This window comes from Herpailurus yagouaroundi, unplaced genomic scaffold (assembly GCF_014898765.1).
Source record: "Herpailurus yagouaroundi ecotype Mexico unplaced genomic scaffold, PumYag 203, whole genome shotgun sequence".
NCBI lineage: Eukaryota > Metazoa > Chordata > Mammalia > Carnivora > Felidae > Herpailurus > Herpailurus yagouaroundi.
Genome location: NW_024412434.1, coordinates 18,555,926 through 18,568,374, shown reverse-complemented (window position 1 = coordinate 18,568,374; position 12,449 = coordinate 18,555,926). Strand labels below are relative to the sequence as shown.

Here is a 12,449-nt window from a genome sequence, read left to right as displayed (position 1 = left end):
TGTCCAGGATGTAGGTGTGCGTGCGCACATGCACACATATGTACATATATACATGCACACATACATCTGTCATACCTAAGTACATGAGAGAGAGGCTGGGAGCAGAAGGAGAGAGTGGAGGGTGGGAGCAGGGATTAATTTGCCAGTTGTCAGGGACTAAACAGCTCAGTGAGGGAGTACAGCGAGATTATACAACTACTTAATCACAGGTGGAAATTTATCTCAGGTCTGTCTGATTTCAAAGCCCGTTCTTTTAAGCAGCCATGTGACCTGCCTCCCTTGAGTGTGAAGAAGATAATTTATCTTCCATTGCTCCCTACTCTATAGAAGACATATATAATAGTGCAGGAAATATTAGATAAATGTTTAATGTCTATATCGAGAGTCGACTTTAAAATTACACCTCTTTGGTTAAAAACATCAGAGTCTTTCAATGTTCCATTTTCCATGAACTGCTTCTTTAATTTTAACCCAGTTTGGGTTTACTGGATTTATTACTGGACTTCCCATTTTATCAAGTTTTGAAAGTCTCGGCCATACCGCACATGATCGCCTCCCACATATCGTGCACATTCTCTGACTCATCCAACTCATATTTTAAGAGAAACATAGTCTTCCTGCCAACCCTCAGATAAGGGATTTAAACCAAAAGATTTCTGAAGATACCTTCTATATTATTTCCGGTGTTTCTTAGATTGAAGAGGACTCTGGCTTATTGTTTCTTTGATGGGTGGTGGGTAAGGGCTGTCTAGTTCTGTTCTAGCTGAAGCCCTCAGATAGGCTGAAAAATTGTTTTAAAGATGTCACCCTTTGTGCCTACCATGAATGCACCTCCTTTTGCGGGGAAGATGCCATGCCCAGGGACCTGAAGGTAAGGAATCCTTCTGTGCAATCCTGGCCACAGTTTTTTGGACCAGGACTCAGTACCTGGCATAGGGATAGCCAGCTAGAAGCTGGGCGGAGACCCGTGTGCTCTCACTTACAATCTCTGTCCTGGCATAGAAAAATAAGCAGAGTATATTAGAGAGAGAGAGAGAGAGAGAGAGAGAGAGAGAGAGAGAAAGAGAGACAGAGAGAGAGAGACAGAGACAGAGGGAAAGGGAGAGAGATGATGAGGTGAGATGATATGACATGACATAAAAAATAATGGAACTTAGTACCCTTATGAAAGGATGCATTAAAGCCCGGTCTGGTGACACTGAAGTCAGAGGTGAATCGGATGAACATGTACTCTCCAGTGGACCGGATGGGTCCAGGGATCTCTCTGCCACAGAGAACCGCTAGCTGCTGGGCCTGGTTATTGTCTCCTATGCCAAAGAAAGGAAATGTCAAGCGTGAAAATATAACGCCTTCAGAATCTCCTCCACCATCATTTGCAACCCAGACAAAGTGGCTCATATGTTTTTTACAGAACATCGCCATTCCTGAGAGATAATGAGATTCTCAAGTACAAGGACGCTCCAGGGGTTACATCATTCTGGCTCCAGCTCATGATCGAACTGCCTACCTTTCTCTTTACCCTTTATGTTAAAGTCTCCCTTGACAGTTCCCACCGTCTTTCTAAAAACGGGGCAACCGTTCCTCCTGGCACTAAAACTCAAAATCGGAGCACATGAGAGTTAGGAATGACGGAGGACCAGTGCTGACGTGTGTTAGAGACCCTGATAAATTACTCTGATCACTGAAGGTCCAGTATCTGAAAGAGAAGAAAGATTGGCTCTTCGGCAGCAGATCCTGTACTATTGTGGCAAGGTCATTTGCCAAGAAGTGTGCAACTTTTATATGAACCTCAGCTCCAGAGAGTTTTTTGGTTGTGGCTGTGTTTTTTGTGGGCTTTTAAAACTTCATTTATTTTATATCATTTATTCATGTTGCTATTAAACGAACACACGCATGTCTACCTGTGGAGGATGAGAAACGTTTCAGCCAGGGTGCCCTCCAAGGAGAGAGGCAAAGGACAACTGGGTCACTTCATGGCTCTTTTCCTTTTTATGACTCTTGAATATAAGCAACATGGAACAAAGCCACAACCAAAGCCAGAATGGAGCAAAGGAGATGATAAAATATTTGGATACCTTGGCTGGGATTTTTTTTCCCCCTAAGGCAAATAGTTAATAAACTTCAAGCTGATAAAAACCAAAAAATAGAGTACGAGACATGAGGAAATTTTCCCCTGTAAAACAACAATCAGCAAAATTAATCCTTCCGCCATTGATTGCCACCTAAAACGCACTAGTATTAACTACTCTAGAAAACAAGGTAGTGTGTGGGATTACAAATGCAATGGTATAGCCATAAATAGGAGAGGCTTGAAAGGTATTCTTTGGAGGGTTTGTGACCTCTGAAAATTTTTGGTACTTTATAATTCAAAAGTTTCTCTCTTTAACTCCTTTTGCACGTGTTATTTTGCTACACATTTTGCCCTAAATTGTTTTGGTGGACTTACTCTCTAATTACCAATGTCACAAAATTTGGAAGTTCATTGTATGTTGTTATTTATTTCATAGGTGCATATTTTCTCTCTCAGTGAGACTGGATAGGATCTACTGATTTGTATTTCTTTTCTAAACTTCACCTCAGACCATGTGATGAAACAGTGCTTATCTCTAAATAATTACTTAGCGATCACCTAACTGATGAGTTGGTAGATAACCCAACAACCATAAGATGGTTTGTTTCTCCCCACAGTATCCATAATAAATATGGAGGTATGTCTAGGGCCTTCCATGACTTCACCATATGAATGGTAGCAGGCATGAATCCGATCTTTAAGGGGAGGGGAAAATCAAAGGTAAACAGCCAGGGCTAGAAGGTAGTCTGGTGATTCTCTTTCTAGTCCAGACTCCTCATTTTAGAGATGTGGACGCTGGGGCCCAAGATTACCAGTAGCTGACATTTATCGAGCAATTATTATTACCACTTTGAGTGCTTTACATACAATATCAGACTTTATCATCACAATAATGCTATTAAGTAGGTATTTTTATTATCCCCATTTTGTAAATTGGAAACAGTCTTAGGGACGATATATAATTTGCCTGAAGGCATAGAGAATAGAAGTCAACAAGGATTTAAAACCCTGGCTAATTAACTCCAGATGCTCAAACTATACTATTATATGATTTCCCTAAGATCACAAAGTACCTTTTATATCTATAAATAGATAAAAGGATTACTGATTTTTGACTTTTTTTTCTTTTGTTTGCCTTTTCTCCCCTTTTCACTATTTTTTTTTTTTTTTTTTTAATTTTTTCTAGGTCCAATGTAGTTTCATGGAACCTCAATTTTGGGGAATCTTGGTATGTAAAATTTGTTGTTACATAGTCTGGAAAAAATTGATTCAGTCTTGAACCATCACCAGCCTGCAAAATGAATAAACAGGTGGGAGAGTGACTCAGGTCTCCCAGGAAGGCTGCAGGGCCATCTCTGGAGTGGCCCAAGAATATTCACAGCCAGCCTTGGACCAAGGGACAAAGGCCCAAGGCCTGTGATGACTGGCCAATTGCACAAGTGGCCTGTAAGTATCATTGGTTGTGGTTAATGGCTTTAGATATTTCCTTCAGGATGGTATATACCCCTGCTACTCGGAAGGAAAAACCTGGCTGAACGAAAAACAAATAATTGAAATGGGACTTGAAATTTTATTCTAAATGTAGATAAACACTGAGCCAATGAACAAAATACCTACCAACCACCACACAGTAGGCACTCAATAACCACGTCTTGAATGAATCAATAAACAAATGAGGAAATAATGAACCTATTCGGCACCAACTCATGTTGTAAATAAAAATCTCTTCGGATAGGTTGCACACCAATTTAAAATATTATCATTGTTTTGGCATAGAAGTCAATCTGCAGAGCTCTCCAAGTTCTATGCCTCAGCAAGAACATTCTATAAAGTGGATATGATGAAACCTATTTTAGAAATATCTCTAATAAAGTAAATTGAAATCTAAATTAAGCAATTCCAAATTCTGCATCTACAAAATGCCAGGGCTTTTGCTAGGGAATTTTGTGTTTATTATGTTCCCTAATACAACAGCCTCACGAAGGAGGTATCAGTCTCTCTTTCACAGACGATAAAACAGACCTGGAGCCATTTAGCAGTAGAGCAAAAACCACCTCAATAGAAAGTGATTTTTGAAAGAGTAGCCACACTTTACTTCATTAATGCAGTTACCTACTGAAGATATTTTTTCAAAGTTTCTACTATATTCTGAACACTCAGAATATGTGTGCAAGGACACACTCATTTCATCACATGAGAAGTTTTAAATGTTAACATCCACAGGAATGCCTTGATGTGAGAAAAGACGGCAATTTCTCTGAGCAACGCGCTGGATGATGGTTGATGGAAAAGGGGGGAAAGTTAAGGTTTATCATCTCCTGTTTTGTACGACTGACTTGAGCGTTAGTGTCCAGCCTCTACAGAAGGAAAACCAAGCACCTCTGCCGTTTCCTAACTGCCTTTCGCGGAAGTCTAGCGTTGAGGGGATAAGGAAGACACAAGCTTACATGTTAGTAACCTGTGGGCAAAAAGCAAGCACATGTTCGTTTGGTCCAGAAAAGGCTTTGAAGCTTTTTTCATTAATTTCCAAAATTTAACAATTGGGAAATTCATAGAAAATTCTGTATCTTTCACATCTCTTTAAAAAAAAAAAAAAAAAAAAGGAAGCTAATAACACTGAGCCTGCCTTCCTAGTAGCTGCCCCTTCAACTCTGTGCTCCAGATTAACACTTTCCTTGTTATGTCCCCTGTTTGTCTAGGTAGGCATGTGAGGTCGCAAAGTCTGTATATTGTGGTTCTTAAACTTTAGAGACCATCATTATCACCTGGAGGCAGGGACAAGGGTCAGGTGAGAGAGGCACTTGCCTCATGGGCAACATTCAAGGAGGTCCCAAAGACCTCAGAAAGCAAGATAAATAATATTTTAGTGCAATAGTTAAAAAACTGAAATTTAATGTAAAATGATCAAAATATCACCATTTTCAACAAAGACAGAATCCAACTGTGCAGTTTGCATAATCTTGCCTTGCTTTCCTCAACCTAAACGTGGCCCCTGCCTGGAGGGCTTTTTAAATCACAGACCTAAGACCCATTTGGAGAGTTTCTACTTTGGTAGATCTGGGGCGTGGCCATAAGATTGACATTTCTTCCCTGGTGACACTGATCCCTCTGGTCCCACGACCACACTGGGAGAAACACTGGTCAGAGGACATGGCTTGCCTCTCCTCCAGCTTTGTGAACCGTGAAGCATGATTTTGTACATGTTTCATATTAGCATTATTCTTACCCCCATCATTACATAGCCATACCACACCTGTGCATAGAGGAAAAAACGAAAAAATATAAGCCCTTAATTCTACCTATTCTACCCAGAGATTCAGTAGACAGAGAGAACTGAATATAAGCAATTATATATCTATAATAATATATATAATAATAATAAATATATATAATAATATATAATACATATATTTTTTTCACACTTGTATCTTAAGGTCATAGGTATAAAATATCAAAATGTATCTCCAAGACCTTTCAAAAAGAAGGCAGCACCACCTGGAAACTCAGACCATTATTTCCTACTTAAGCCAAAGATAGTATTTTCTCTTAGTAAGATAATGCTGTTCCTGAGATAGTATGTGCATTAGTTTGTTACAGGCAATTTAATATTTTCCTTATGTTCTTCAGAAATTGTAGCCAATTCTGGGATGGGATGCCTTCACTGACCATAATGTCAGGGAACTTCCATACAAAACGGATGGAGGCAGTAAATGAGTATCACTCTAATTGAACGTAACTCTGTATGTGTCAAGGTTGAAACTCGGTAGTTTTGTGTTTTACTTAAATGTTTCTCACCATCTCTTATCACAAGTTTGTCATAGTCACATGTTCTGTGAGCTTCGATGTCCAGGGCAAGGATGTTGAGTTCCACAGTAGAATCTGGAGCCTGAATGAGCCACATACAGTCAGCGCTGTTACTGTAGCTTTCGGGCCAGCCTGGGGAGAAAAGAAAGGCTGGCGCATCTCCTGTCCTCAGGAACCCACCACAAGCACCTGTAGAATGAAAACCAACATCTATGAGATACCTCTGATGGAGGAGAATCTAGCACGTTCATTTTAAAGTGGCAGCTCTGTACCAAAAGGACACAACCAATTACAACAAAGTTCTCAAAGAAATCTAGAAATATTTTATTAAACCTGCTGACTCACAAAGCTGTGATTTCTGTTCGTTTACTTTTTGTGTGAGAAAAACACTGTGTTCTGCTTTTTTCACCATAGCCTTGCCACACGGCCCGTTTATTAGTGTCTTAGTGTCTTTTATTTGCTAAGCATGAAGTTAGTCCACGTAGAAGACCTTCTTTTATTATCATCATTATTATTATTATTAATGTTTCCTCTGTACTTTACCTTTTTTGAGAGAGAGAGAGAGAGAGAGAGAGAGAGAGAGAGCAAGCGTGCCCAAGCATGAGCTGAGGACGGGCAGAGGGAGAGAGAGAATCTTAAGCAGGCTCCACGCTGAGCATAGAGCCTGACACAGAGCTCAACCTCACGACCATGAGATCATGACCTGAGCCCAAATCAAGAGTTGGATGCTTAACCGACTGAGTCACCCAGGCGTCCCTCCTCTGTATTCTAATCTTTACTTTTTCAGCATAGCTGTTCACCATGTTATTTATATGTGGGCAATTTTGAAATCATTTTCAAATTAGTAAAATATATAACAACAGCCTTTCTTCATTTCTTATTAATTTTTTAAAAAATTAGTTTCGTTAAAGTATTCTTTGTGTGTCATAAAACGTACCTTTTAACATCTACAATTCAGGGGCTTTTAGTTATAGTCACAAAGTTCTGTAACCATCAGGGCTAATTTTAGAACACTTTTACCATTCCAAAAAGACACTTTATACCAATTACCACTGATTGCCTATTTTCCACTCTACCAGTCCATGGAAACCACTAATTTACTTTCTGTCTCTGTCTATGGATTTGCCCATTCTTGCCATTTCATATACATATAATCGGACAACATGTGGCCTTTTGTGACTAGCTTCATTCACTTAGCATAATGGTTTAAGGTTCATCCGTGGCATATTTCAGTATTTCTTTCATTGTCCTTCATTCTTTTCGTTTCCTTGCTTTAAGCCTGTCCAGTACTCCACTGTATGGATATATCACATTAAGTTTTATCAGTTGTGCGATATTTGGGTTGCTTCTGCTTTTTCACTATTGTGAAGAATGCTTCTACGAACTTTCAGTTTATAAATTTTTGTGTGGACTATATGTTTTCAATTCCATCAGGTATATGACTAGGAATGTAACTGCAGGATCATATGGTAACCCTGTGTTTCAATTTCTGAAGAAGTGCTAAACTGTTTTCCAAAGTGGTTATAACTTTTTATAATTTTACCAGCAATACACAGGATGTTCTTATTTTTCCACATCCTTGCCAACCCTTGTTATCGTTTGCTTTTGCCAACGCTTATTATTGTTATTGATTGATTAAAATCATCCTAGGGAATGTTAAATATATATATTTTTTAGTATACCATTTTAATTCACTTGTTCTTTTTTTTTTTTTTTACTATATATACATACATACATATATTATTTTTATTGAGAGACACAGAGAGAGAGAACACGTGCAAGTGGGGAAAGGGCAAAGGAGAAGAATGCAGAGAATCTTAAGCAGGCTCCAGGCTCCACATGTGGCCTGACACAGAACTCGGTCCCATGACCGTGAGATCATGACCTGAGCCCACATCAAGAGTCAGATGCTCAGGGGCACGTGGGTGGCTCAGTTGGTTGGGCGTCCGACTTTGGTTCAGGTCATGATCTCATGGTTCATGAGTTTGAGCCCCGCATTGGGCTGTGTGCTGACAGTGCAGAGCCTGGAGCTTGCTTCAGATTCTGTGTCTCCCTCTCTCTCTCTGCCCCTGCCCTGCTCACACTCTGTCTCTGTCTCTCAAAAAAGTGAATAAACATTAAAAAAAAAAAAAAAAAAGAGTCAGATGCTCAACTGACTAAGCCACTCAGGCACCCCTACTATGTATATTTTTAAGTTATTTTCTCAGTGGTTGTTCTGGTAGTTACAATTTACATCTTAATTTGAAACAATGTAGTTTGGGTTAATACTAATTTAATTTGAATGGTACACAAAACTTGGCTCCAATAAAATTCTATTTCCATCCCCATCCTTTGATGCTATTTTTGCCATAAAAATTACACATTTAAACATTACAAATCCATCAACACAGTTTTATAGTCATTGCTTGATGCAGCTGTCTTTAAATCAGAGAGCGGGAGAATCACAAACAAAAATGCATTCACAATGCCTTTATATTTACTTATGTCATTATCTTACTGCATGCTATTTATTAGTTGTCAAGACATGCTATGGTACTTTCATTTCAGTCTAAGGCCTTCCACTAGAATTTCTTTTAGAGTAGATCTGCTCGCAATAAATTCTCTCCATTTTCATTTATCTTGGAGTCTTTGAATTTCTCCTTAGTTTGGAGGACATATGTGCTGGGTATAGACTTTTGACTTTTAATCAACAGTCTTTTTATTTCAATACTTTGAATATGTCATTCCACTGCTGTCTGGCTTTCATGGTTTCTGATGAGAAGCTAGGTGAGGACTCCTTTTACATGATGGATCACTTTTTCCTGGTGCTTTGAAGATGATCCCTTTTTCTCCAGCTTTGATAGTTGGTGACTTGTCTAGGTATAGATTTCAGACAGCTTATCCTATTTGGAGTTTACTGGGATTCTTGGGTGTGTAGAATAATATTTTTCATCAAATTTGGGAAGTATTTGGACACTATATTCAAATATTCTTTGTCCCCCTTTATCTCCCTCCTTTTCTGGGGCTTTCATTGTACATATGTTAGTATAATTGATAGTTTCTGAGGCTCTGTACAATTTTTTTCAGTCTTTTTCCTTCTTTCCCATGGACAGGCCAATCTCAGTTGACCTATCTGCACGTTCGCTGATTCTTTCTTCTATGTGCTCAAATCTGTAATTGAGCCCATCCAGAGAATTTCAATTATTATACTTTTCAATTCTGACATTTCTATTTGGTTTTTTTCTTTTCATAATTTCTATCACTTTCTCGATAGTCTCTGGTGATACATTATTCCCATATTTTCCTTCAATTCTTTAGACGTGGTTCCTTTTAACTTTTCAACACATTTATAATAGCTAACTTAAAGTCTACATGTGTTGGGATATGCCTATAAAGCTCTAGTAGGCAGTTTACAACTCTGCCTCAGTCTTCACTCCCTGCTTACACAGACCCTCAAGATCACATAGAGTTGAGAGATCAGGGCCCTCGCGTCCTCTCTTGGACATGTGCACAGTCCTGCACCTGTGTGTGGCTTTCTAAATTTCCAGAAATATGTCAGAGTTTTCCAAAGCTCCCTATGGGTATCTCATTCCCCAGGATTTTCCTTTTACAGTTTTATTCACCCTCTTGTTAGCTGCACCTGGTATTACTGCCACATATAACTGTGATGTTAAACAGTCGCCACTGACTGTTTTCTACAAATACCCTGGGGATAGGGCTATGGGCACAGAGCAACCGCTGAGGCAGAGCAAATGAAGACAAGTCCTGAGAATGGAGCTTTCCTAGGAAGCTGCCAGATAGGTCAAATAATGGTAATTCCTTAGGAATAGGAGGTTTTCTGTAGCTCTCCACCTGTTCTACCCCTTCCAGTAGGCACTCAACTACTGGTTTCGCAGCTACTCTAGTTGAGGATTCTGCAAGGCAACTGCAAAGCTGAGGCAAGGGGAGAGATGGAAATAGGGAGAATTAAGATGCCAGAAAGCTGACTATTTTTCTGAGATTCAGCCATCATTCTTGAATAAACACTCTTTAGATTGTTGCGAGCTTTGATGAATTTCCAGGGTTCTCAAAAGCTGATCTTGACAATTTTGACAATGTTCTCATTGTTTTCCTGCAGGAATGCTTTTTCAGAGGTCCTCACCCCACCATTCCAGAGGTTTCTGACTTTTATACCAGTACATGTTTGAATCTTACTAGGACCACCAGGAAGTGAGTGTAAACTTTTATGGGACTAGGTCCTAATTCTTGTCCTATTTCTACACAGGCTACAGAAGTAAAGAAAAAAAGAGACAAATGAAAGAAATTTTCAAGTGGAAGACTTTAATATTACTCAGGGTCTTCAAATGTTAAGATTTTCCTTTATGTAAAATATTTCTTACCTTGAATTTATAAACGGCAGTTATCAAACTAACCGACTTGGGGTCATTATTCTTTTTGGTCAAATATTCATTTTCCCTCATTTATAAACACATGCTGACATTGCAATTCTTGATCCTTTTGTGGTTGAGTGAGGTCATTTGACCAGTTTGAGCCAATGAATTATGAGCAAAATAATTTTGTCACTTTTAAGCTGAGCACTTTTGTACTGAGACATGCCAGAGCTCTCCTTCCTCTGGCCATGATCACAGTCAATGTCCCAAACAATGTCAGCTCCAACAGCCTGGGCTATGCAGTGATACTGATGACAAGGCACTTAGTTAATCCAAGAAGAATATGTAACACAAACCAGAAAGAAACTTTATGATTTTTCAGCAACTCAGAGTTTGGAATTGTTTGCTATCGCAGCATAACTGATCATGTCCTGACTGATATGCTGACTAATCTTTTCCTACTCGATGTGTTTAATTTCCTTCAAATGATCCTCATCCACATTAAGCTCAGTTTCCTTTGCTTTCTTTTCTTCTGCCTGTACCACATGCCTTGTCATTAAATAATTTAATTACTAAATTGGTATTTGACTGACATATGAATACTTTGTCTTTCCCAACTATTTTTAAGCTCCTGGAGAGTTGAGATCAGATCTTTGTCCCTTTACTTAATTGTCTCGGTGTATCTATAGCAAATCCTCAATAAATATTTATTGAATTAAACTAAACATATGCATGTGTAAGAAATGCTGATGGTACAATGTGCAATATATAAATATATTTTAAAATGTTAAGCTTTTAAAATTTTTTTTAGTTTTGATGAATCTTTCAGAATGCAATGCCACCCTATCATCTAGGTAACTAGTAAATTATAAAATTCTCTTATCTTCTTACTTTCACCTTCCCTTGTTCTCAAGGAAAATGAAATTTACGATATAATCACTCATCCACTTAACTCATCTAATTACAGAGCTTAAGTATGAGAAGAAAATTTGTCATTTTTGAGTACTGAATTATATTTGTTGATATAATATTTTCCATGAGTAAGTGATTTTTTCTCTAACTTGAGATTTGTGGCTATAAAAAAAGCTTAATTCAAGTTTACTTAGAAGAGCTATCCAGAATTAAATGGATAGCTTCAAATTGCATTTGGCAATCTTGCTGATGGTTCTTTGCTCTTAGATAAGTAGATTAATATTTTAAGAAAGAGATTCATATTCAATTTTATGGAAACATCTTGTAAGGCGGGGGGGGGGGGTGGAAAAAACATCTCAGAACAGAATACTCCAGGTGCATTAAATGAAAACAAGTATGAATGATACATTTATCAGTTACCTCTACCAATACAAATTCCCAAGAAGTTAGAAGCAAATAGACTCTAATCTTTTAGGATATATTTAGTCTTAGAACAAGTTCAGAGTTTGAATATTCTTCAATGAGAACCTATGATAATGTGTCTCAATCAAGTACAGCTGATCCTTGAGCAGTGCAGGGCTTAGGGGTGTCAACCCCCAACACAGTAAAAAATCCACATGACTTTAAGTAGCCCATGTGCCCAGCATAGGCTCAAGCTCACGACACTGCAATTAAGAGCCTCATGCTCTACTGACTGAGCCAGCAGGTTCCCCCAAAATCCATGTAACTTTTGACTCCCCCAGAACTTTATTACTAATTGTCTACCATTGACCAGAAGTCTTACAGATAACAGTCAATTAACACATATTTTGTATGTTACATGTATTACATGCTATAGTCTTATAATAAAGTAAGCTAGCTAGAGAAAAGAAAATGCTGAGAAAATTGTAAGGAAAAGAGGGGCGCCTGGGTGGCTCATTCGGTTAAGCGTCTGACTTCAGCTCAGGTCATGATCTCATGGTTCGCAAGTTCGAGCCCCACATCCGGCTCTGTGCTGACAGCTCAGAGCCTGGAGCCTGCTTCAGATGCTGTGTCTCCCTCTCTCTCTGCTCCACACCAGCTCACACTGTGTCTCTCTTTCTCTTTCTCTCAAAAATAAGTAAATGTTAAAAAAATTTTTTAAATAAGGAAAAGAAAACATATTTACAGTACTGAACTGTGTTTATAGAAAAAATTCTCATATAAGATTTTTTCAATCGCCTTCATTTCAAACTTGTGTTGTTCAAGGGTCAACTGTATACCAAGGTTGGCAATATCCCCCAAACTGGGCTGTCAGACTTCTATGACAACCCATAAAAGCCATTCAAAATTGT

General features: G+C 38.6%; 1 protein-coding gene across 1 annotated transcript in view; it reads right to left on the bottom strand.

Annotated features, from left to right (window-relative positions):
• Positions 1-12,449, bottom strand: part of CUBN (cubilin) — a 279,400-nt gene that overhangs the window by 92,712 nt on the left and 174,239 nt on the right. Inside the window, exons 40-41 of the mRNA XM_040451314.1 lie at positions 5,867-6,064; positions 1,161-1,307 (exon numbers count right to left, since the gene is read on the bottom strand). Of these exons, the coding sequence (XP_040307248.1) occupies positions 1,161-1,307; positions 5,867-6,064 (345 nt within the window). The remainder of the gene's footprint in view (positions 1-1,160; positions 1,308-5,866; positions 6,065-12,449) is intronic.